General features: G+C 48.2%; 1 protein-coding gene across 1 annotated transcript; it reads right to left on the bottom strand.

Annotated features, from left to right (window-relative positions):
• Window positions 1–11,956: 11,956 nt before the first annotated feature.
• Window positions 11,957–23,728, bottom strand: DEGS1 (delta 4-desaturase, sphingolipid 1). Its single transcript, XM_075339074.1, has 3 exons — window positions 23,531–23,728; window positions 17,839–18,581; window positions 11,957–14,850 (listed from the first exon to the last, which is right to left on the bottom strand). Exons 1-3 carry the CDS (start codon window positions 23,610–23,612, stop codon window positions 14,704–14,706), a joined length of 972 nt encoding a protein of 323 aa, XP_075195189.1. The 5' UTR covers window positions 23,613–23,728; the 3' UTR covers window positions 11,957–14,703.
• Window positions 23,729–27,457: the final 3,729 nt, after the last annotated feature.

Raw genomic sequence — 27,457 nt, 5'->3', positions numbered from 1 at the left:
AATGCAAATGGCCAGGGAGAAACTCCCTGAGCAGAGCACCAAGATAAGAATATCTTCCACGTTCTGTGGTAGATCTTGGCGGAGGATGGTTTCCTAGCCTGTCTCATGGTGGCAACAACATCATGAGATAAACCTGAGGTCCCTAGGATCCAGGACTCAATGGCCACACAGTCAGGTTCAGGGCCGCAGAATTCAGATGGAAAAACGGCCCTTGAGACAGCAAGTCTGGACGGCCTGGTAGCGCCCACGGTTGTCCTACCGTGAGATGCCACAGATCCGGGTACCACGACCTCCTTGGCCAGTCTGGAGCGACGAGAATGGCGCAACGGCAGTCGGACCTGATTTTGCGGATCACTCTGGGCAACAATGCCAGAGGTGGGAACACATAAGGTAGTCGGAACTGCGACCAATCCTGAACTAATGGCGTCTGCCGCCATAGCTCGGTGATCGTGAGACCGTGCCATGAAAACCGGGACCTTGTTGTTGTGCCGTGACGCCATCAGGTCGACGTCCGGCATCCCCCAGCGGCGACAGATCTCCTGAAACACGTCCGGGTGAAGGGACCATTCCCCTGCGTCCATGCCCTGGTCGACTGAGAAAGTCTGCTTCCCAGTTTTCCACGCCTGGGATGTGAACTGCGGATATGGTGGATGCTGTGTTTTCCACCCACGTCAGAATCCGCCGGACTTCTTGAAAGGCTTGGCGACTGCGAGTTCCTCCTTGGTGGTTGATGTACGCCACCGCTGTGGAATTGTCCGACTGAATCCGGATCTGCTTGCCCTCCAGCCACTGTTGGAAGGCTCGCAGAGCAAGATAGACTGCTCTGATTTCCAGAACATTGATCTGAAGGGTGGACTCTCTCTGAGTCCACGTACCCTGAGCCCTGTGGTGAAGAAACACTGCTCCCCACCCTGATAGGCTCGCATCTGTCGTGACCACCGCCCAGGATGGGGGTAGGAACGACTTTCCTTTTGACAATGAGGTGGGAAGAAGCCACCATCGGAGAGAGTCCTTGGTTGCCTGAGAGAGGGAGACATCCCTGTCGAGGGACGTCGACTTCCCGTCCCATTGGCGGAGAATGTCCCATTGTAGAGGGCGCAGATGAAACTGCGCGAAAGGGACCGCTTCTATTGCTGCCACCATCTTCCCTAGGAAATGCATGAGGCGCCTCAAGGAGTGGGACTGGTTCTGCAGGAGAGATTGCACCCCTGTCTGCAGAGAGCACTGCTTGTCCAGTGGAAGCTTCACTATCGCTGAGAGAGTATGAAACTCCATGCCAAGATATGTTAGTGATTGGGTCGGGGTTAGATTTGACTTTGAAAAGTTGATAATCCACCCGAAACTCTGGAGAGTCTTCAGTGCCACGTTCAGACTGTGTTGGCATGCCTCTTGAGAGGGTGCCTTTATAAGTAGATCGTCCAAATACGGGATCACGGAGTGACCCTGCGAGTGCAGGACAGCTACTACTGCTGCCATGACCTTGGTGAATACCCGAGGGGCTGTTGCCAGCCCGAAAGGTAACGCTACGAACTGCAGGTGTTCGCTTTCTATAACGAAGCGTAGAAAACGCTGATGCTCTGGCGCAATCGGCACGTGAAGATAAGCATCCTTGATGTCTATTGATGCTAAGAAATCTCCTTGAGACATTGAGGCTATGACGGAGCGGAGAGATTCCATCCGGAACCTCCTGGTTTTTACGTGTTAGTTGAGCAACTTTAGATCCAGGACGGGCCGAAAGGACCCGTCCTTCTTTGGCACCACAAACAGATTGGAGTAAAAACCGTGACCTTGTTCCTGAAGAGGAACGGAAGTCACCACTCCTTCCGCCTTTAGAGCAGCCACCGCCTGCAGCAGAGCATCGGCTCGGTCGGGCGGTGGGGAAGTTCTGAAGAAACGAGTTGGAGGACGAGAGCTGAACTCTATCCTGTACCCGTGAGACAGAATGTCCCTCACCCAACGGTCTTTGACCTGTGACAGCCAAATGCCACCAAAGCGGGAGAGCCTGCCACCGACCGAGGATGCGGAGAGAGGAGGCTGAAAGTCATGAGGAAGCCGTCTTGGTAACTGTTCTTCCTGCTGTCTTTTTTGGGCGTGACTGCGTCCGCCAAGAATCTGAGCCTCTCTGATCCTTTTGAGTCCTCTTGGACGAGGAGAATTGGGACCTGCCTGAGCCTCGAAAGGACCGAAAACCAGACTGACCCCTCCTTTGTTGGGGCTTGTTTTGTCTGTGTTGAGGTAAGGATGAGTCCTTACCCTTGGAGTGTTTAATGATTTCATCCAAACGCTCCCCAAACAATCGGTCACGAGAAAAGGGCAAACTGGTTAAGCACTTCTTGGAAGCAGAATCTGCTTTCCATTCTCTCAACCACAGGGCTCTGCGCAAAACCACGGAGTTGGCTGACGCCACCGCCGTACGGCTCGTAGAGTCCAGGACAGCATTAATCGCGTAAGACGCGAATGCAGACATTTGAGAGGTCAATGGTGCCACCTGCGGGGCAGATGTACGTGTGACCGAGTCGACTTGTATAAGCCCAGCTGAAATAGCTTGAAGTGCCCATACGGCTGCGAAAGCTGGCGCCAACGACGCTCCAATAGCTTCATAGATGGATTTCAGCCAGAGCTCCATCTGCCTGTCAGTGGCATCTTTAAGTGCCGCTCCATCTTCTACTGCAACTAAGGATCTAGCTGCAAGCCTGGAGATTGGAGGGTCCACCTTGGGACACTGGGTCCAACCCTTGACCACGTCTTGATCCTTGATAGGATCTTTAAGCCGTTTAGAAAACCGCTTCTCAGGATAAGCGTGGTGTTTCTGGATTGCATCTCTAAAGTCAGCGTGGTCCAGAAAAGTGCTTAATTTACGCTTGGGATATCTGAAATGGAATTTCTCCTGCTGTGAAGCTGCCTCCTCCTCAGTAGGAGCTGGCGGAGAAATATCTAGCATCCTATTGATGGACGCTATAAGATCATTCACTATGGCGTCACCATCCGGTGTATCCAGATTGAGAGCGGACCCAGGATCAGAATCTTGATCAGTTACATCCGCCTCATCACCCATAGATTCGTCCCGCTGGGATCCTGACCAGTGAGACGAAGTTGAGGGCCCCTCATAACGAGCCCGCTTAGGTTGTCTGGGACTGTCGTCCGAGTCAGAATCGTCACCCTGGGGTGCATGTGACACCCCCGGAGCTTGGAAGTGTTCCAGCTGAGGGGGACCAGGGAGCAATGATGCCCCAGTGTCCATGGTCTGAGTTACTGGTCTAGACTGCAATGTTTCAAGAATCTTTGACATGGTCATAGACAATCTGTCAGCAAAAGCTGCAAACTCTGTTCCTGTCACCTGGACAGCATTCACAGGTGGTACACCCTGGGTCACGTCCAGCAGAGGCCCCGGCTGTGCAAGTTGCACAGGGGCCGAGCACTGCACACAATGGGGGTCAGTGGAACCTGCCGGTAGAGCAGCCCCACATGCGGTACAGGCAGCATATAATGTCTGTGCCTTGGCACCCTTGCGTTTTGCGGACGACATGCTGTTGCCTCCTTGTAATCTAGGAGGGTATATAGCCGAGAATCACCAGCGACCGTACAGTACAAAGTATTTGCAAACACAAAATACTCAGTATTCAAACGGCACAAGTGGGGGTGAGCCCTTGAGGGCTGCTTACCGCCCGCTGAACAGCGGGTATGAGGCCGTAGAATCCCGTGTCTGGGTCTCCCCGTCTCCCCTCTGCAGCTCAGCGTGCAGGCAGGAATGGCTGCCGGCGTTCTGTGAAGAGGGGCGGACCGTGGGCGTGCCACAAACAAAGAGCGGGAAACTGCGTCCTACTGTGCCTGGTGTGAGGGCTGGAGTATGTAAAAACGACTCCAGCCCTCAGCGCTGATGCTCTGTACAGCGTCCCGCCCTCCTCCTGACTGGCAGGTGCGGAGGCGGGAACGAACGAACTAGGCCGCAAAAGCCGGGGACTGTAGTAATAAGCGCGCCCGTGATATATGCACGGCCAGCGCGGAAGTCCCCGGCGCACCACAAGTCCCAGCCGCGTCGCAGTCCCAGCGGCCGGCGCAACCGTTCTCCCTGAGTCTACCCACTCAGCTAAGCTGAAGTGAGGAAATGGCACAAGCGCAGCAGCGCTGTTGTCCCCGGCGCACTAACACACCCAGCAATGCTGCGGTGTGCGCGCGTATGCACGGGGACACAGAGTACCTTGATGGAGCAGGGCCATGTCCCTGACGATACTCAGCTCCAAATCCAGCGGCTTCTCCAGGGGCTGCGGATGGAGCACGGTCTCTGTGCCTGGAGACCGGTAAAATCCCACTTCGCCCAGAGCCCTAATGGGGATGGGGAAGGAATCAGCATGTGGGCTCCAGCCTCCGTACCCGCAATGGGTACCTCAACCTTAACAAGCACCACCGACAGAAAGTGGGGTGAGAAGGGAGCATGCTGGGGGCCCTAGTATGGGTCCTCTTTTCTTCCATCCGACATAGTCAGCAGCTGCTGCTGACTAAACAGTGGAGCTATGCGTGCGTGTCTGACCTCCTTCGCACAAAGCAAAAAACTGAAGGACCCGTGCTCCCACGGGGGGGTGTATAGCCAGAAGGGGAGGGGCCTTACACTTTTAAGTGTAGTACTTTGTGCGGCCTCCGGAGGCAGTAGCTATACACCCAATTGTCTGGGTCTCCCAATTAGGAGCGAAAAAGAAAAAAATATAAAATGGGCATATCTCACCTCTTTTCCCAAAACCTATAGAGGAAAAAATAAACCCCATAACATTTAGTATTGCAGTGTGTGTTGAAAAGGAAGGGGGAGGGGAATTGAGCCTGGAAGATATAAGCCGGTACATTAAACTTTCACTAAAATCCTTGAGGGGTCCCTACGAGTTGCCAACCTGAAGTATCTCAAGAAGAGCCTCATGACATATATATGGGTCTATAAGGGATCGGTCCTGTCAGACTCCTCTGATCAGCTCCTATGAGGAGGAACGTACCAGATTACACCAGGCAAATGCAGTGAATGATGTTTATATTTTGAAAGACACTGCCACACAAGAGGTTGATACCTAAAATGAGATTGATGAGAATAGGGGGAAAATATGTGCAACTGGGTTAACAACTGGCTCAGTGATAAGGGTGGATATTAATAGAACACACTCTGACTGACACAAGTTAACAGTAGGGAACCACAGGGGTCAGGATTGGGCCCTCTTCTTTTTAACATATCTATTAATGACCTTGTAGGTGGCATTCAGAGTAGAATTTCAATATTTGCACATGATACTAAACTCTGCAAGATAATCAACACAGAGGACGATTAATTAATACTACAGAAGGACTTATAAAAGCTGGAGGCTTGGGCTGAGTACTGTTAATTGAAGTTTAATATAGATGAATATAAGCTCATGTAATTAGGCAGAGGAAATAAAATGTATGATTATGTACTAACTTATAAAACACTGGGTAAAAGTGTCACTGAAAAAGACTTGGGTGTATGTGTGAACGGCAAACTGTACTTTAGTGACCAGTGTCAGGCAGCTGCTGCCAAGGCTAATAAAAATGGGATGCATTAAAAAAAAGATTCATAATTGCTTATGATGAGAACATAGCTTTACCCCTATACAAGTCACTAGTGCGAGCACACTTAATTGTGCACAGTATTCTTTGGTCTCCGGTGTAGAAGGACACACCTGAACGAGAACGGGTATAGAGGACGACCAAGGTTATTAATGGAGGGGTGAACTGTAATACGAGGACAAGGTATCAAACTTGGGGTTGTTAAATTTGGAAAAATGAAGGCTCAGATGTGATCTTATTACAATGTACAAATATATAAGAGGATAGTACAGAGCAATCACTAATGATGTTTTTATACCTAGGCCTGCGACAGGGACAAGGGGCAGCTCAGTTTCCCCTGCACAGCGATGCCCCATTCAATGCAGGAACGTTATTCGTAGGACAAGTGGGGAGCTAGAGGACAAACCCCACCGGATACAAGGTGGTGGCATATCGAAGCCATATGCCATCATCTCGGGGGATACCGTACTCTCCGCTATAACCTCAACATGACAAGGTTGAGTAATTGTTTCTAAGAAAGAGAAAGAAGCCCGTCTGACGTGAAGGCTAAAAAGCCTGCGGTGGCCTCCTCCGCCCTCCCCAAAAATACACAATCCCACAGGAATGTCAGCGCAGAGCAACATTAGGTCAAGTCTTCGCTGTCACTTTTTCTAGCTGTGCGTCTGGAAAAGCTACTAAGGTTGGGGAGGGGGTGTTGACAGTTACAGCAGTCCTATGCAAGAACAGGAACCTTCCCATGTAACTGTGCCCGCACCTATCCATACTACCTCCACGTGGGAGTTCTCCGGTTTTCATAGTTTTCGGTAAAAATTCCTTCTCTGTGCCCCCAACATAGTATTCCCCCTCGATTACTCTGTTTCGGACCAGTCCCGCCCCAGCAGCGGTCGAACCGCTCGGATCCGGGTGTCACTACTCGTGGCTCGAGGGTCTCCGGGGGCTGGGGGGGAGGGGGGGGGGTCACTCCAAAACGTGATGGGGGGGGTTATTTACAGGGGAGTTGGATAGTTTGTGATGCCACCCGTGGGGTGCGGTAATAGGGAGTACCCGGGGTGATGGATTGGGGCAGCCAGATGACGTTACCCTCCACGGGTAGGGAAATGCCCCGGGACCCCATGTGGTGTGATGGATTGCAGGGGAGCACAGGCTCGCTAGTAGCAGGGGTTAATCGGGTACTCACTCAGGAGGAAAGCAGACGCTGACAATGTGGTAAACCAAGTCTCTGACTGCCGCTGCCATCTTGGGGGAGCTGGTCCGGGTCCCGTCCCCTGAAGCACTGCCTGGTGGTCCGTAGCCTGCCTCCGTGCACAGAATTTGAAAGTGTTCAGGTGGCCCGTAAGCTTGGAGATGTCCGCACCTCACTCCCCACTATGGGTAGTAGAGGCGCTTGCTCTCAGGAGCTCACGCTTGGGATTTCAGTGGGCTGCTTTCCTTGGAAAGCCCTATCCCCCCTCTAGTGCCCCCGATCTCTGAGCTTCGCGGGAACAGTCCATGAAGGCCCTATCCTCCACAGGTTAATTGCCGGGGTGCTTGAGGTCTCTCCCCGACCTAGGGTCCAGTATCCAGACATGCTTTTGGCCCCAGACCGGCTATTGTACTGCAGCTGCCGACTGTCCTCCTAGACTAAGCCAACACCCAGTCCCAATCTCCCGCGACCGGGTCTCCGACTCCTCCAGGTTCAGACCACAGTCTGCAACTCACTCTACGTTCTCCTCTGGAAGCTCCAATTCCCCCCTTCCTCCGAGCTCCTCACAGCTCAAGGGCTATCCCTCAGCTGCTCACTTGTCACCTCCCACCTCCCTGCCTGACCCCTAGGTGGGAGGCCCTATTGCAGCCCACTGGTGTGGCTAACGGTGTGGTGTGAGGTGTAATTGGGATTTGTGGTTGCTGATGGAGGCAGAACTGCAAGTTGGGAACCCAGAACCAAGAGGGGTGGAGTCCTGCACTGGGAGATGAAGAGCGTGCAGTACCCTGTGACGCCCTGACTAGTCCAGGGGCGTCACAACACCATGCCCAGTGCCAAAGAAAACTCTGAACTCTTCTCACTCTGCTCCCATGACGAACGACTTCTTCATCCCTGAAGTCGGAGGCCAGCATAGGCAGTGCCACAAAGTGACATCATTGCGCTGCCCGCCATCCTCCGCCGCTCCGGACATTAGAGGTTCAGGCCGATAGTTCGCTGCTCTGTCATAGCTTTGAGGTCGCGCACACAGTAGAAAGCGCTCCCTGTCCCGGACTCGGCATCAATAGGGCGGATACACTAAAAGACTTTCCGTCTGGATGTTTGGGTCAGAAAATCTGGTTTGGGTCAGAGGAACAGAATTATGGATAACGTTTCTGGAGCGTTAGTAAGTGCAATTTGGTCTAATGTACTCGCTATAGTCTCACATGTGGGTGCGGTGCTCCGCGATGGTGCTCAATCCCGGTACAAAGTGCAGCCGTACAAGCCAAGAAGTCATTAACAATATGCCTATTCTTCCCACACCAATAGGAAGGTACCACCACCACCCCCCCCAACACACGTTTCGGCCAAATTTGGTTGGGAGGTGACGACATCCCGGTGTGTTGCGAGCTAGGGGATTGTCATGTTTGGACAGCTACACTTGGCACTAATAGGGCAGATACCGTAAAGACTTTCCTCCTGGATTTTTGGGTGAGAAAATCTACCTATTATATTCCCCCACATTTTTTACATTAAGGATGACTATTATAACCATAGTGACACATTTATGATAGACCATGGTCAGTAGAAACAGGAATCGCATGTGCAACTTTTTAGCCGCCCTTGGTTGGGGTGTGGTGGAATGAGAAGGATTTATTAAATTTTATTACAGAAAATTTGGCAAAAGTTCAGGCCGCAGATTTTGGTTTGTGGCGTGGGGCTGTCACAAGTTAGGCTGATTTTATGAAGAGGCATGTGATGTTTTAAGACTTAGGGCGGAGTTACACTTGCGAGTCTCGCATCGGCATCGCCCGGCTGCACTCTCTCCTGACAGGAGCAGGTCGGCTGCATGTATTTCTGTGCAGCTGAGATGCTCCTGTCCGGAGAGAGCGCGGCCGTGTCGGGCGATGCCGATGCGAGACTAGCAAGTGTAACTCCGGCCTTAAAGGTGATTTGTCACCAGGTTTACGCTTCCTAATCAGAGTCTGATCAGCTCTGCTCATCATCTCATTGCTGAGCTCTGTATAATCCTGCCCAAATCATTGATTGACGGCTTTCTTTTTGCATGGGGCAAAAGCAGAAAGCGGTCAATTAATGCTAGGTGGTGATCGATATCGTTAAAGAGGTTGTCCAGCTCCTTCTCAATCCCTGTGTTTCCCCATAGTAAAATAATACCCATGCTCAGCACTGGCTCTCCAGGGGATTGTGTGACATTATGTCACGCGATCCCTGTGGCCAATCCCTGCTGGCTTCACTATCTCTTACAGTCTTCCGGAGTGAAAGAGCAGCCGCAGCTCTTGCTTCCTCCCAGTGGTGGATTTGTCTAAAGGAGGGCTGTCACACCAGGATCAGGAGGACACCCAGCAAGCGGTGCAACACAAAGGAAAATCCAGGGAACATGTGAAGGAAGGCCCTGATGATCGGAAGATAGGTTACCACCTACCTCACCTATAGCTGATCCCTGAGCTGCCCATCATCCCATGATGGGTCCTTTTTTCCCGTGCACAGTGACGTGCCAAGGCCCTGGCTGACCATGACAAGCCCTGACTAGTGAACAGGCCAGCAAGACACTAGTCTTACTAATAACATAAACCACCACAAGGAAGCTAAGACAACCGGGTGGGGAAAGACAACAAATGGCACTCCTCAGCTCCTCCAGTAGGAAACTTCACAGCTACAACTGAAATGAACACCTCAGCTTCTCCAGAGCCAGGCTCCGTCAAAGTGGTCAGTATAGAATTGACTATAGCTGGCATAGTAGAGAATAAGGAGTGGGTGTATACAGTGGAGAAGCATGGATGCAGCGGAGATTAACAGCTACAAGGCAGTCTCAGCAGCATAGAAAAGAAACCTTATTCCCTTCAGCACCAAATGGAATTAAATATGCTCCTACAGATTATTAAACTAATATATATATATATATATATATATATATATATATATATATTTTAGAGATATACACTCCTCAAACATCAACACAAATTCTTTGGAGATGGTCTCTGGCAATAAAGCGCTGAACGCTCGCTCAGCAATGTCGGATTGACGCGAGCACACATCCGGCATCACAGGACTCTGTGGTTTCTGAGCCGCCATTCTTGTATACAGATGTTCTTAGTCAATTAATTACTAATTCTGGGCGTACGGATAAGAGCGCAGATTAACGTCAAACGGCGCATCTGGCAATGCCGTATATCAGGGGGAAAAAAAAAAAAAAAATTACAAAAATTGAAAGGAGAATTTTACTACAATTACAATCTCATTATGGGCAGGACGAGCTCACATTAAAGAGAAGAAAACACTCACATACTAATGACACCAGAGTTGCACATTTTTTTAGATTTCAAAATGTAATTACTTTTAAGTCTTAAAATATATAAACATTAGTGGTAACTAGTGATGAGCGGGCACTACCATGCTCGGGTGCTCAGTACTGGTAACTAGTGATGAGCGGGCACAACCATGCTCAGGTGCTCAGTACTCGTAACTAGTGATGAGCGGGCACTACCATGCTCGGGTGCTCAGTACTGGTAACTAGTGATGAGCGGGCACAACCATGCTCAGGTGCTCAGTACTCGTAACTAGTGATGAGCGGGCACTACCATGCTCGGGTGCTCAGTACTGGTAACTAGTGATGAGCGGGCACAACCATGCTCAGTACTCGTAACTAGTGATGAGCGGGCACTACCATGCTCGGGTGCTCAGTACTGGTAACTAGTGATGAGCGGGCACTACCATGCTCGGGTGCTCAGTACTGGTAACTAGTGATGAGCGGGCACTACCATGCTCGGGTGCTCAGTACTGGTAACTAGTGATGAGCGGGCACTACCATGCTCGGTACTGGTAACTAGTGATGAGCAGGCACTACCATGCTCAGTAATCGTAGCTAGTGATGAGCGGGCACTACCATGCTCGGCTGCTTTGTATTCGTAGCTAGTGATGAGCGGGCACTACCATGCTCGGGTGCTCAGTACTGGTAACTAGTGATGAGCGGGCACTACCATGCTCGGCTGCTTTGTACTCGTAGCTAGTGATGAGCGGGCACTACCATGCTCGGGTGCTCATAACTAGTGATGGTGTAGGCACAACATCTTTCTTTTTGTTTTATATAGATTTGGGTGATATTTGGACAGGAGTCCGTCTCTGCTTTTGACAGTAGGGGTGATATTTAACTTTACAGGAGGCAGCAAAATGCAAACACTAAGTATCATCCTGCCCGCATCCTCTACCAAATTTTTACCACATTATACTTGCAAAGTGCAGCCAGTCTGGAGATTATATGGCTGTCAACAGAACGATGCTTTGGCCAATGGCCAATCTCAGCCGACCCTCCGTACAAAAGGCGCCCCCCCCCATACACATCCTACCCTCAGGCGATCGTCCCTACAAAGGCGCCCCCATACATATCCTACCCTCAGGCGACCGATCCTACAAAGGCGCCCCCATACACATCCTACCCTCAGGCGACCGTCCCTACAAAAGGCGCCCCCATACACATCCTACCCACAGGCGACCCTCCCTACAAAAGGCGCCCCCATACACATCCTACCCTCAGGCGACCCTCCCTACAAAGGCGCCCCCATACACATCCTACCCTCAGGTGACCCTCCGTACAAAAGGCGCCCCCCCCACACACATCCTACCCACAGGCGACCCTCCGTACAAAAGGCGCCCCCCCCCACACACATCCTACCCACAGGCGACCCTCCCTACAAAACGCGCCCCCCCATACACATCCTACCCTCAGCCGACTGTCCGTACAAAGGCGTCCCCATACACATCCTACCCTCAGGCGTCCCTCCGTACAAAAGGCGCTCCCCATACACATCCTACCCTCAGGTGACCCTCCGTACAAAAGGCGTCCCCATACACATCCTACCCTCAGGTGACCCTCCGTACAAAGGCGTCCCCATACACATCCTACCCTCAGGTGACCCTCCGTACAAAGACGCCCCCCCACACACATCCTACCCACAGGCGACCCTCCCTACAAAAGGCGCCCCCCCCCCCCCATACACATCCTACCCTCAGGTGACCCTCCGTACAAAAGGTGCCCCCCCATACACATCCTACCCTCAGGCGACCCTCCGTACAAAAGGCGCCCCCCCATACACATCCTACCCTCAGCTGAACCCATTGAAATAGGAAGGTTCAGTTGGCATTAATCTGGTGTGAATGAGGCCTTTAGGCAAGACTTTACCACGAGTAGCTACAAAAATAAAAGTAGGAGCCTCCATAGAATATTTAATACATTTTAATAGGTCAACAAATAATTATTAATACTGACAAAAGTTACAAAAAGCAGCTTCATCAAGCGAAACCTGAACATCGTTTTGGTTTAAAAAGTTGCGGAAAGCAAAAAGTTGAGTGAATCTCCCACCCGGATTCCCGATGACCCCCAGTCCTTTCACATAGGCAGAAGAGAGGACACATTCGGGTCCTCGCTGTGGCTCGTGGACTGGGGGGCATCGATCGGGGGCTGACAGAGAGAATGTGAAAGACAAGGATGAGCGTATCACTACGGTTCTATGGGAGTCACGTGTAGCTGACGAGACAGGAACAAGTCACAGTGGAAGTCTATGGAGGCCACCATTCTGGCTCAATGTCAGAGAGCTGTGGCAAAGCCTTTTTGGCTGTTATGGCTGCATATACAGGATAGGACTGACTGCGGCCCGCTGAGACTTGGCAGAACATTATGCTGTGTAGGACATCGGTCGCTATCAATTGCAAACCAACCATATGTATATTAATGAATATAGATTATCGTTGCTTCTTGTGATGCGACATCACCTGTTGCGATGTACACAGGATCCTTTGTCCGTCCACTTGCACGCACGCCTCATATAACATCAGATGAGCCGGGCCAGCAGCAATGTGGAGTATCGGGGTGGAGAGTGAAAAGTGCCATTGTTATCTACAGGACTGAAGGGGGTGAGGACGGAGGTGGGGGGGGGGGGGGCTGTGACTCTGGCACGGATCTGCAGTCACAAGTCACTCAGTGAAAAGTCGTGTTTTGATCTTCCCAGGCCCGGATAATTGCTGAGGGTGGTTATTCTTCAGGACGCCCGTCCTTTGGTGACTTGACAGGTCGCTCGTTTCAAGGTTCAAAGTCCCAAGTCATCCTGTGAAAGTCCCTGCTGTGGTTATCGGGTTAATCCAGTGTTGTCGCTGAGTCTTGGTCGTACGGCGCGGCCCGGGCTGTCTGTCACATTGCTGATAAGATAACCTCGCCTGGCAAAGTGAAAGCCACGTGGAGCGTCTCCAGCCAAGGACGCGCTCAGCAATAAAAGGCTATTTATAAGATGCAAGCAATGGAAGAGATTTTCTGGCATGTCGATGCATTCTGTTCTGCAAAGGTTAATTTGTTTGTTTTTTTTATTTTATGCCAGGAATGAGCGCAAAGTAAGAAAATCCTATTGATATATTTCCAAGGAGGTGATGCCCTTGACTCCCACCAGTCTGCTGTTATCAGTTTCCAAGACAGCTCCGTACGCCATGTAGGGGCCATTCTCGATCCTGCAGCTCAGCTCCGTACGCTATGTAGTGGCTGTTCTTGGTAATGCAGCTCAGCTCCTATTAAAAAGGTAATGTCAAGGGGTTGATGCCCTGGACTCCCACCAGTCTGCTGTTATCAGTTTCCAAGATTGCTCTATACACTGTATAGTGGCCATTTTCGGTATTACAGCTCAGCTATTAACGTGAATGTGATTTGAGCTGCAGTACCCGAGAATGGCCACTACACAGTGTATAGTGCAGTCCTGGAAACTGATAACAGCAGACTGGTGGGAGTCATGTACATCTGGTCGCTGCAGATTGGGGTGGAGGTGGTGGGGGGGGGGGGGGTGACACCACGGTGTTTGGCTTCCACTTATCCATACTAAGAATATGCAATCACCATCTAAGAACCAGACCCCTCAGGATTACGGCGCTTGCCAATAAGGACCTCAAAGAAGATGAGGGCTACCCTATCCCTCCCCTACAGCAGGATACAATGTAAAGCCGCATTACACTGATGGTCCATGGACCTAACAGCCGTTTGCACACAATGTAGAGGTGGGGACATGTAGTCTGTATGGCATGTGATAGCGAGGGCTGACACTGATCATGCAGAGGCTTCAGGCCGGTGATGCGGAGCACAGTGAGAGCCAATATGGACGATATGTGGCCACAACTGGAGCCTTTGCATTTTCCTACAGCAGGTGGGCACGTTGCCATTTTTCTATTAGAAGCGCCATTCTATCCCCGGATACTAAGCTGCAGCTACACGAGGGCTTATACCTACTATCTGTCCTGTACAGTCTCTGACTAGGGGGTATAAAGCGAGCGATGAAACATATGGAAGTGACGCAGGGCAGCATTAGTGCAATCTGAAATCCTGACAAGTCTGCTGTTATCGGGAGCCTCGGTCACTTGATTATTACGGCTTTAGATCAGACGGCCATATTTCACGCTCTATCTACAGACCACGACAACGGGCCGTCCGTGGGTCTCATATGGCTACGAGGCGTGACGCTCAGGACAACCAGCGGTCGGTCAGGGCATTGCGGTCCGACAGTGAAACTTGGCTATCTAAACCACATGACACGTCCTGAAAACGAGCGGCCACTGATCAGACGCGATGACCTGACCCCAAAGCCACGGCCGAGGAACAATTTAACATTTTGAAGGGAAAAAAAAAAAAAAAACAAAAAACAATCTGGTCTAGTGCACGGTACGGCCACCTCACCGGCATCATCGGCCGTCATCCATGAAGGCTGAAATGCCGACGCTTTAACCCTTTAACAACCAAAGCCTAAACTACAAAAAATATATATATTTCCATCCATCTCTGGTAGCTCTTACATTAGAAGCACTTGGAGTGTAAAAATCAGGGGTTCTGGTGGTGTTATACTTTGGGGGGGGGGGGGGTCCATAGTCCCAAGACTGAAGTGTGTGAGATATCCCTCACCCGAGGACCAAAGTGAGTGTCCGGAAGGCTCCAGGAGTTACTCCTGATTGATCTCTCCTTTTAGTTCCCTCTTCACACGGGAATAGGGGCTGAGTGTATCATCCATGATGAAGTCGTACAGCACCTTCACCCAGGAGGTGTACTGCGGCAGCGGATCGTAGTATTCGGCTGCTATCTTCCGCACCTAGGAAAGAAATAGAAGGATTAAGATGGTTGTATAGCAATGGATCTAACAAATTGTTTATATCTATCATTTTAGATCCTCTGCTTTCTGTCAGTGAATGCAAATATCTGACAATACCCAGTTGTAATTACAGCTGTAGACAATGGATTGTGTTTCCTGCCCCTCTCTGCGTTCGGCACCCCCGACTCACCCTCTTGCAGGAGCGATCACAGCCGACGGCAGGCATCATGCACATGGCCTAAACCACTTCCAAACAGCGAGTATGATGCTCTGCAGTAACGTTCTGAAAGGTCACTGTGTAGTGTAACTGCATGGGATTGTGGGGCCGGCTGTCAGGCACAGCCAGACTCCCAATAGAGAAGGCAGAAACAGTTTATTACCCTCTGTCTTCTCTCTCTCGTTTATACAGATAAGAAGCAATGACCAGGCTTCCTTTCCAGATCTAGCTGAATTTTGTTCTGGAAACCGGGGATATTAGATAAATCAGGAAATTAGAAAAAATATTATAAATCCCCCTCCAAAAAGGTAATTTGTGACCTTACATGGGACACAATATGTGGACTAAATTAAAAAAAAAATAAATTTATTATATATATAATATTTATATATATATATATATATATATATATATATATATATATATATATATATATATATATATATATATATATATATATATATATATATATATATATATATATATATATATATAAAGTTTTTTAGCCACTATGAAAATACCAAAAATTAAAAACACAAACACACACACACACAATCCACAAAATGTTTGAAAATTCAGAAAATAAAAAAACAAAAAAAATAAGAAAAACATATAAAAACTCAAAGTCTGCCCGGTCAGGAACAGGGGGTGAATGACCTGGTCTTGCACTGGTTAAAATAGGAAGCAGGAATGACACCAGGCAGGAAGGTGCCGTCCACACTAACTGCAGCAGTCTCTCCCCCCAGCCTCTATTCAAAACATCATGTGAATCCTGGTGGGGTGGGGGCCTGCTAAACTTTTGTATCCCCTTTAAATATGCTGCATCCGGCCGCATAGACCGGCGTGCAACTGTAGAAACAAAAATGTTGTAACTGGCTGGTGCCCGTGTTGCAAGAGCCCGGAATACTCCTAATTTCCGAGAACAGCACCCATCTGATAACAGGGTGCCAGAGCCTCATACACGTGCTGACAGTCACCTGGAGGGGCCCTGGATGTGTCCAGCGCTATAGAGAAGAACGGGGACCACTGCCGGCAGCCTATACGCTATACAAGGTAGTCTTCGTATACGGGCATTGGGTGGGATGCTATATTCTGGCTGAGGGCAAAACAGGAGACTGCAAAATCCTATAAACTAGACATGAAAGGAAAAGTCATGGGCGGAAATGCATCGAAGAGCAGAGAGGAGCAAACGTCCCCACCCGACTCATCTTCATAGGATTTTCCAATAGGATTAGTCATCTCCCAACAGTATCTACAGAGACAAACCGCACAGATCAGCTGCCCCAATCCTGAAAGGAGGAGCATGGGCCGGACAGCGCAGGCCAGGGGTCGGCAGAATGCGGGGTCCTCCCCACAAGTGTTAATAGAATTATACACAGTTATCCACTTTTTCTCCCTTTCCAAACCGGGAGGAGATTGGCGCCAATTATATCACGTATACACATTCCTGCCGAGACTCGTCCTCTCATACCTGCCAGGATCTGTGAACGACACATCACCCGTGCCTCTAACCTCTGCATGGGAAAGTCAGCCATACTGGAGAACTCAAAGACAGAAGACCTTTTACCATTTTTTGCAAGTTGAATTGGTCACACAATGTAATTGTGGATGCAGAGGTAAATAGATCGCCAGGTGGAAAGCCAGGTGGAAAGCCAGGTGGAAAGCCAGGTGGAAAGCCAGGTGGAAAGCCAGGTGGAAAGCCAGGTGGAAAGCGGTTTATTTTTCTTTTAAACTTTTGCACTCCATTGCAGAGATATTAGCAATCAAAATATTTGGCACCTAATGAGTTAATATTCATTAAGTCTGAATGGGTGTCAGTGGGGGCGTGTACTTCTTCCCCCTGTATGATGCTGACCAATCACAGGCAGGCAGCAACAGCAGAAAAATAACACGCCCCCACTGGAGCTTAGAGCAGGTTCCTCTGTGTGAGAGATGGAGCTCCTGGTCTACCCTCCTGCATGATTAGAAAGCTCAGATAACTAATACCTTTCAGATTGGGTCAAAGCAGTCAGTGTGGAAGGAAACACAGTGCAGCTGAGTTTAGCGTTGTCACATTACAAACCCTTTCATAAGCACTCTTCATTTCCCAGCACAGTCAGCTCTGCTGTACTGCCGCTCCCACATAATGCCTGTCCAGAGATGTGTCAGTAATCACACCAATAGTAACTCAGAGCAACTTGTCACATTCTACAGTGAGATCAGAGCAGGGTCTCAGTATATTTCACACAAAAGTAGTCAAGGATGGGCGAGTATAAGCTGCTTGAGCACAGCAGCCATAAAAATGATTACATGTTGCACACTGAAAAACCTACTCTGAGCTATTATGGAGGAGTGTTCATTTTTCTCTGGTATGCTGCTGCGCACTTACGATTGGCCAGCATCATACAGGAGGAAGAAGTACACACCCCCTGTGAAAACTGTCTGATAACACCCACTCAGACTAAGGAGGTTAGGGGGAAGAGGAGGGAGATGTAGCTGCAGCATCAAATTAATTGAACAACAAACACCAACCAAACAGCAACACCAACCTGCAGGTCTGCAACACCAACCTGCAGGTCTGCAACACCAACCTGCAGGTCTGCAACACCAACCTGCAGGTCTGCAACACCAACCTGCAGGTCTGCAACACCAACCTGCAGGTCTGCAACACCAACCTGCAGGTCTGCAACACCAACCTGCAGGTCTGCAACACCAACCTGCAGGTCTGCAACACTTCTAGGTACATTACATCCAATACATCTACAGTTGCCGGTGGGGAACCCATTGCTTACCAGAGGCAGGCTCTTGCCGGGAACACTTGGGAAGTCGTGATGCTCGTTGTGGTAGCCAACATTAAATGTCAGGTAGTTTAATGGCCCATAGTAGGAGTAGGTCTCGTGTCCCTTTAGGAACATGTAATGTTCAGCGATAAAATGCCCCGATATTGGATGAAGCCCTAGGCCGAGAATGGATCCCACCAGCATGTAAACCACAGACTTCACACCCAGGAAATAGTACACCACGGCGTCAAAGGAAAACTGCACAGCCAGATTGATGAGTTCCAGTCGGGAGATGGGTTTGGGGTTGATACAGACGGGACGAATGGTGTAGAAAAGCGGCTGCAGGATGATCCACACCAGCTTCCTCAGAGGAGTGCAAAAGAACCAGCCCTCGAAATCGGTGGGAATGTCCACGTCGATGCCGTTCCCACCCAAGTAGCGATGGTGGTCCATATGGTACCTCTTGAAGGAGATTGAGTACGGGAGACCAAGGGGCAGGTTGGCAAACATCCCAAAGCATCGATTCCACAAAGCTTTACTGTTCCCAAAAGCACAATTGTGAGAAATCTCGTGGATGGCCAGGGTCATGGAATGACTGATACAACTTCCAAACACGTAGGTCCAGAACATGAGCCACTTCCAGTCCAGGTCCTTCACCAGGTAAAAGGCCAGAAACTGGGTGAGAACCATCAACGTTACGATCCATATCAGGTTAGAATCGGGTTTCATCAGCCTCTTTATTTCCGGATACTTAGCTGGGGAGAAGAAGGGGAGACATATTAGAAGAGAAGACATCAGAACAGGGCATGGTGGCACTTGGTTTGCGTAGACCTGAACCATTGCTATATGCTCATGTCCTATAGATTGCTACCTCCAAACCCCCCCCCCCCCCAGCTAATAGTGCAACTTTAAAGCTTTGTCCCCACAAGGTTCTACAAGTCTAACTTCTACCATCACTTCATGTCCATACATTACACTCCCATAGACCTTCATGCATGCAGCAAGTTGCACAAGTGTTGCGGGGGTGTATAGTAAGACCCCCAATTCAGGGCTTGTCTCCCAGCTGTGGGGTGGGGTGCACTGTAATTGGTGGGTCTATTTTCTCCTCATTATAACCAGTGATGTTCCTGTAGCCTGTAATCTCTTGGGCATACACTGGAGCTCGCCGGCTATTTCAGTCCAAATGCAAATTCCAACAGCACAAAAGCCGGAGTGTAAGAAGATCCAGAACATCTGCCGCGGCCGGTATAGTTCAGTGTATACAAGGAGCCGCAGGCCACAGCTGCCATCGAGGGGTGGGGGGGTCAAATAGGCTCCTATTTACCTTATACCCCACATCCAGGGAATTCACAGGAGGCCACGAGAGAGCCCGACAGATGACAATTACAGTATTGCATCATGATCAGTGGTGAACACAACGATGAAGAGCAACAAGCCCGGTCACACCATGCAGCGTACAGGCGAGAGCGGGGAGCCCGCCACACAGAAAGTGGCCAGTTTCCTACACAAGAATAATGGGCTTACAAGCTCTATGTTATGGAGCTTGAAAGTGCAGCTCTGAAGCTAGATCACTGTGTCCCTGCCTCCCTCTAATGCTGAAAACTGGAGACGTTATCTCTACTAATAGCATCAGTAAGCAGAGCTTAAATCAGAGATACAACCAAGTCACAAACCCAACCTGTCAATAATCAGGGCCATACTGCCCCACAGCAACGAGCCAGGAGGCAGGGGAGCGGCGCGCTCCTGTACATAGGATCCTGAGACAACCTATAACCCACACTCTATAGATATAGCGAAGGGTCTGGTAACACTGCACTATGGTAGGCTCTGGTGGCATCCAGCCCCCATAGGACTTTATATTAAGGGAAATGTATACCATGTGCATGGAATGGTGTAATCTACTACATTATCCTTTCCCAGGGCCAAATATACTAAAATAACAGTTTTTGCATGTGACAGGAGAACAAGTGACAGATCTGCTAACAGCACCCTTTCTATGCCCTGATCATTCCCGTCCCGTGCCGCCCCCTGATCATTCCCGTTCCATGCGCCCCCCCCCCCCCCTAATCATTCCATTCCCGTGCCACCCCCTGATCATTCCCATCCCGCGCCCCGATCCTTCCCGTCCCATGCGGCCCCCCATTCCATTCCTGTGCCGCCTCCTGATCATTCCCGTCTCATGCGGCCCCCCTGATCATTCCATTCCCGTGCCGCCCCCTGATCAGTCGGGTCCGGTGCCGCGATCCTTCCCATGCCGCCCCCCCAATCATTCCAATCCCGTGCCCCGATCCTTCCCGTCCCCCCGATCATTCCATTCCCGTGCCGCCCCCTGATCCTTCCCGTCCCACGCCGCCCCCCAATCATTCCATTCCCGTGCCGCCCCCTGATCATTCCTGCCCCCTCCCATAACCAGATTACTCCCTTTCATCAATTTTGGACTGATCCACAGGCGAATCCTCCAGTGGGCCACTTGGCAGTAGTGCGTCACTTACTCTCCCCCCCACCCCAGCATAATCAGTAGTTGGCACAATACACTTGCTTCACTATGTACAGACAAAGGGAACATCTCATCATTCATTTTACAAACTACCCAGTATATTAGAGGCATAGGTTCATTTGTGAGTAATATTGCACGCATTTGATCAGTGGGACCCCAGAGTCAACGTAACTGGTGACCCCCTTTCTTGCCCTTATGCAGTATCCTCACTAGATTCCCCTGAACACAGACAGCTTTCAGCAGACGGCCGCCTCTCCCGGCCCACATAGACCCGCCTGGTCTGCTCCATAGACATTACCTCCCTCTGAGAGCAAAAAGGGGCAAAGAAACTCCATCTGCCCGATCCATCTCTCCCCCCGATATTTGCTATTAAGGAACACTCCATACCCCCATGCAGATGGTTGGCCAGACCTATAAAGACCAGATTCAGCATTACCGCAGGCGACTTCTCTATGGCATGTCCTGACAATGGAGGAAGCGAGGCCTGCAGGTCAGAGGGGACAGTCACCGCTGCTCATATATAGTATATTGCGTAGCTGTGATCCTCGAGTATCCCGCTCGGTTTGTGCTTCCTACAAGGAACCGCACACAGGCCGGTAATTAGTCAGAGAACTTAGCACTTATTGTTCCAGGAGCAGCAGAAACCGAGCGCACAAGTCATAAGACTCGGAGAAGAGCGAGCGGAGGAAACGTGCGCAGCGTGAGGACCCTGACTCATCACCAGGCAGGAAGGAAGTGGAGCAAGGGGCTGACAGGAGAGAAGGCCGCCTCATCCACACTACAGGACCGAGCCACAAATACAAGGCAGAGGACACAGACCAGCAGATGAAGGCAATCTACTGCTCTCTGTTATCAGCCATCTCAGGGGGCTAATGGAGTAACAGCATTGTCTATCCCTTCATCTATGGACTGATCAGTGTGTCCATTATAGATGCTCTTGTTCCATTGTAGCATATTGTCTGCAAGGAAAGCAGATGCAAGGTGGTCCGGCCACTGGGACCCTCAGCATCCTGAGTGTGCGGAGCTGAAATACCCGGAAGGAACAGAGGTGCCCCCTCCATGCATTGCCATAGGGGATTGCTCGAAATAACAGTACAGTGCTACCTGCGCTATTCCAAGGGGGGCATTGCAGGGGATCAGAGCGGATCCCGGCAATCAGATCCTCACCGGTCACAGGAAAGAGAAGAACGTGCAACAAGGGGTTAAAAACAAAGAAGGCAAACCTGCCTAGTTATACAGTAATTATGCCCTCTGCTGCCAGCTTTACTCAGCGATTATCTTCCCACCTGGGGGAAGAATGTGACTCACTCCAGTGGAGACTTGTGTCACTGCTAGGAAGTCATTCTCCTCCAGCCGCAGATACATTCCCTGGGGCGAGAGATAATCCGAGCCAAGTGATGAAGGCAAGAGGCACCGCAGCAGCACGGGCACCACATGGTGACTTCAGGGAAGCCACCGAGCGTCCGCTCCCCACGTGTGCACAGTACCCGGGCGTAGAGCATCATATGTAATCTATGCGACTTGCTGCAATCCTCCGGAGCGTTCCTTCTGTAATCAACCCTGGAATCACACGGCATGAAGGGCGGAGCGGCCGCGGGACATTAATGTACACGATGGGCCGATATCCAGAGACGCCTTATATTCACATCGCATATGCAGACATAACCAAAGCATCGGTCCTGAAAGGGATCTTCCAGCAGGATCCACCCCAATAAACCTGAAGAGATCTCTCGTGTCCTGTAGAGCTGTCCTCCCCCATTTCCTTGAGATGGCTGGATTGTCATTGTAAATAAGCACTTGTACCTTGCCCCCCCCCCCCCCCTCCATCTCATTGTAGATTGTAAGCTCTCACGAGCAGGGTTGCCTTTTTTCCCTCTAATTATTGTATTTTCTATAACGGTTACTTGTTTGTGTATGATCCTCCTGAATTGTAAAGCGCTGCGGAATATGTTGGCGCTAAAGAAATAAAGATTATTATAGCTGCGTACAATAAGTAATACTTGGAGAAACTCCTGCACTCAGTGTAAAGGAAGGCTCAAGAACACATGGATCATTGAAGTGTCCGGTCTATTATCATTGAGCTCATGTCTACCAAGGAAGATCTGAAAACCAGAGCAGGCGCATGCGCCACCCCATAAAAAGGCCCGGGCAGGGGGCACGTAACCCCAAAAAAAGAGCCCGGGCAGGAGGCACGCAACCCCAAAAATAAGTGCCCTGGCAGGGGGCGCGCAGCCACCCCCCAAAAAATAAAAAAAAAAAGCCCAGGCAGGGGGCACGCAACCCCCAAAAAAAAGCCCAGGCAGGGAGGGTGCAACCCCCAAAAAAAAGCCCAGGCAGGGAGGGGGTGGGGGGCGCAACCCCCCCCAAAAAAAAGAAGAGCCCAGGCAGGAAAGGGGGGGGTGCAACCCCAAAAAAAAAAAAAAAAAGAGCCCAGGCAGGGGTCAGAGCTTGCGACCTTGTGTGGCACACAGCAACTCTTTCGTCTGATCCCGATGACCTGAACAGAACTGAGAACTGGTTCTTTTAGACTAGGTCTCACCTATTACTTGGCCACATTTAAAGGAGTCTCCCATTAGACACTGATCAGCTATCCACAGGGATAAGTGATGGCTGGAGGGTCCCACTATGCTGTATGTGAGGATCCCCACTCCCACGCGATCCATTCACTTCTATGGGAGTTATGGTTCATAGAAGTGAATGGAGCAGTGTGGCAACATTACAGCTCCATTCACACAGAGGAATCTCCTCCTTGGGGAGGGAACACTGCTGTGATATATTTAGATCATTTAGGAGTTGTCCACGGGGCATTTAAACGGTAAAATATTAACGCTATGGAGTTTAAATGTCACAAGACGCCACTCCTGGGGTCAGGAGCTGCTGAGACTTTAAGTTGTGCAACAGCTGCTGAGCATCATGATGGAGGAGACTATGGAGGGTAATTATCAGCAGTGACCAATCAGGGGGCAGCTTATAACACTCAGAAATGAAAGCAGGCATCGGATTAGTCGATGTGGGGAAACAGCTTAACTGACTGACATATAGCAGCCAATCAGATTGTAGTTTATAGCCGCTCAGAAATTAATCCGGAATTCTGATTGGCTGCTATATAAAACAGCTGCCATAGCAAGGTCTGAATGTAACGGCTAGAAGTGGCCATAGCGGGAAACCCTTGACCGGCAGATGTGATGTAGCGGGGACTGCACTCACCCAGGATCTCCTTCCGGCGGTCAGCGTGCGGCTGGTCGGTGTACACCCACTCGAAGTCCTCCCGGGCCACCTTATTCCCCATGGCTACAGAGTGAGCGCGGTCCTGAGCCCTGAGCACTGCGCACTGCCACCTCCGCTACAGCCCGGACTGACACGCCCACACTCACAGCCAGGCCGGCAAACGACGCCACGCCCGGGCTGTGACGTAACACGGAAATGGGAGTGGTTACAATAAACCACGCCCATTTAACGCAAGGCTAAAAGGAATGTACCAAATGCAACAACGGGGGGGAGCGCTATGGGTGATGTGGGGGAACTTGAGGCGGAAACGCAGTTATCTAATCAATGAGCGGGAAGTAGGACTAAAATCCCGCCCATTATCCACATAAGGGAATAATCAAGATTTATTTTTTCTTTTCTCTTTTTTTTTTTATCACCGCTGGTCACGTATAACGGTCCAGGGTGTGGCCCTGTTTGCGTAATGGCCGGCATAGGGGTCACGTGATACACGTGCACATGTCAAAAGTGGCTAGAAGGAAAACCAATCACCGTGCAGCTTTCAGTTTTCCAAAGCAGTTTAGAAAATGAAAGCCGCTCTGTGATTGGCTGCATCGGGCAACACAAATTGGCCGTTGTTTAACTTGCTGCCAGTGAATGGAAACCCCAGACCTGCTACATTAAAAATGGCTTTTAAAATGCAATTTTTATTTTTTATTTTGTTTTAGTCCCTTTTGAGTCTATTCACACTGCGGTGGCGGCAGCGCACGTTTTCCGTATCTGCAGGGAGACGTCCCAGTCCGTGCATTAAACAAATACACGGGCAACTGCTCACCCGAAGGAGGTCAACAAATAAATTAGAAATAAAAGAATATATATATATATATATATATATACATATATATATATATATATATACATATATATATATATATATACATATATATATATATATACATATATATATATATATACATATATATATATATATATACATATATATATATATATATATATACATATATATATATATATACATATACATATATATATATATATATATATACATATACATATATATATATATATATATACATATATATATATATATATATATATACATATATATATACATATATATATACATATATACATATATATAGATATATATATATATACATATATATATATATACATATACATATATATATATATACATATATATATATATATACACATATATATACATATATATATATATATATACACATTTTATATATATATATATATATATATATATATATCTATATATTTTTTTTTTATATATATATATATATATATATATATATATATATATATTGTATATACCATATATATATATTTTTGTGTGGGGTATAAGCTGACATCAAAATTAAAAAAAGGGCATTTTTTTATTTTTTTATGCATTTTTCACATTGAGAAAATGGGGGAATCAAACTTTTATTAAACCTTTAACCCCTTCACACTCCGGGCGATTTTTGATTTTAGTTTTTTTTCCTCCCTTCTTCCAAGAGCCATATCTTTTTTTATTTTTCCGTTCATCTTGCCATATGAGGGCTTATTTTTTGCAGGACGAGTTGTACTTTTGAATTAAATTATTAGTTTTACCATATAGTGTACTGGAAAACAGGAAAAAAAATCACAAACGTGGTGAAATTGCAAAAAGTGCGATTGCACAATGCTTTTTTTTTTTTTTTTTATTCACTGTGGTCAGTATATGATAAAACTGACCTATCACTATGATTCCCCAGGTCGGTGCGAGTTTGTAGATACCAAACATGTCTAGTTTTATTTTTATCTAAGTAGGGAAAACAAATTCAGATTTTTATTAAAAAAAAATTAAAAAATTGTGGTTTTGTCGCCATTTCCTGTTCTCAATTTTCGGGATCTGGGGCTCGGTGATGGCTTATTTTGTGCGTCTTGAGCTGGCGTTTTTAATGATACCATTTTTGTGTAGATGTGATATTTAGATCGCCTGTTATTGCATTTTAATGCAATGTTGCGACAATGAAAAAAAAAAATTGCCATTTTTTCATTTTTTTTGTTACGCCATTTACCGATTAGATTAATTGATTTAATATTTTTGATAGATCGGGCATTTCTGAACACGGCGATACCAAATATGTGTATATTTTTTATTCAATGGGGCAAAAGGGGGGTTATTTGAACTTTTGTGTTTTTTTTATTTATTTTAATATTTTTAAAAACTTTTTTTTTTTTTAAATTGTATTTACTATTCCCCTTAGGTGTCTTCAACCAGCGATTTGATCATGCTTCTTTATTACAGCTATAGTGAAATCACCAATGTCCCCATATCAGCAGAAACATGGCCGTGACGGCGGGCTGCTGTAGGCCCTCGGATGCAATGGGAGCTCATCAAGACCTCCGCCATTGCGTCAATGACAATCCGCTGCCATAAAAACCCCACAGTGGCACCTAAATGGTTAAACAGCAGCGATCAGAGCTGGATCTGATCATGATACTCTTGGCCCACCAACACTAGTGATGGGCGCAGCAGTCGCATGTTTGTGCAGCTGGAACCAAACTTGGGGCAAATGACAGGGGACCCTGACACTGGGAAAGGTGCAAGGGGAGGAACAATCCTTTTTTTTTTGTTTTTATTCTGAAATGGACAATCCCTTTAACCAGTGATATACAGAAGCCATAGTCATTTTTAAAGGGGTATTCCAAAGTTTGGACGTTATCCCCTATTCGGATAGTAAATAACGTTCAAACTTAAGAATATCCCTTTAAGTGCTGCAGTTTTCAGATCTCTTTTTAAAGGAGTATTCCCAAGTTTGGAAGTTATCTCCTATTCGGATAGTAAATAACGTATAAACTTAAGAATATCCCTTTAAGTGCTGCAGTTTTCAGATCTCTTTTTAAAGGGGTATTCCCAAGGTTGGAAGTTATCTCCTATTCGGATAGTAAATAACGTATAAACTTAAGAATATCCCTTTAAGTACTGCAGTTTTCAGATCTCGTTTTAAAGGGGTTTGGAAGTTATCCCCTATTCGGATAGTAAATAATGTTCAAATTTAAGAATATCCCTTTAAATGCTGCAGTTTTCAGATCTCTTTTTAAAGGGGTATTCCCAAGTTTGGAAGTTATCCCCTATTCGGATAGTAAATAACTTATAAATTTAAGAATATCCCTTTAAGTACTGCAGTTTTCAGATCTCTTTTGAAAGGGGTATTCCCAAGTTTGGAAGTTATCCCCTATTCACATAGTAAAAAACATTCAAACTTAAGAATATCCCTTTAAATATTTTTTTTTTATGGCTGAAAATTCTTCCCGACTCCTATAAACTATGACCGCAGCTGTCGCATACCGGCGGCCGCTGCTCCATTTCCTCAGGAAAGGTTGGAGTATTTTCTATTATACCTTTGTACATTGTCTCCACGCGCGTCTCGCGCTACCTGCTGATACAAGTCAACAAATATCCAGAGGAAGGAGGCCGCATCCAATCTGATACGGCTCCGAGCGGAAAGTCATTGGAAGGATTGTTCTCTCCCAGTTTAGATAAATATTAGCTGGTCGGCTCGGTCCGCTGCTTCCCGTTAAGGGTTAATGTGGTGACCATCGCAGGGGAGATGTCTGGATGTCGGTAAAGCTCTAAAAAAGAAGAAATGTTTACGTTTATTTTATTTTTTTTCTTCTCGTAAATCAATAGAACACGTGAAAATAGGAAACTTTGTAATATATCTTATCAGAGAAATCGGCTTCTTTCTCCTCCTGGACTGATTTAAGTTCTCAGTTCATGGGAAAATGCGTATTCAGTGACCACTGATTGTTACATTACTGAGATAGGAGCTGGTGGTTAGTGCTCATGACGTTCTATGGAGAAATCTAAACTGTGGTGTCAAGAGAACTTCCACCAGAATGTTTGTG

Source organism: Anomaloglossus baeobatrachus, chromosome 3 (assembly GCF_048569485.1).
Source record: "Anomaloglossus baeobatrachus isolate aAnoBae1 chromosome 3, aAnoBae1.hap1, whole genome shotgun sequence".
Classification (NCBI taxonomy): Eukaryota; Metazoa; Chordata; class Amphibia; order Anura; family Aromobatidae; genus Anomaloglossus; species Anomaloglossus baeobatrachus.
The sequence above is the reverse complement of the archived record's forward strand: the minus strand, read 5'-3'. Positions and strand labels throughout refer to the sequence as shown.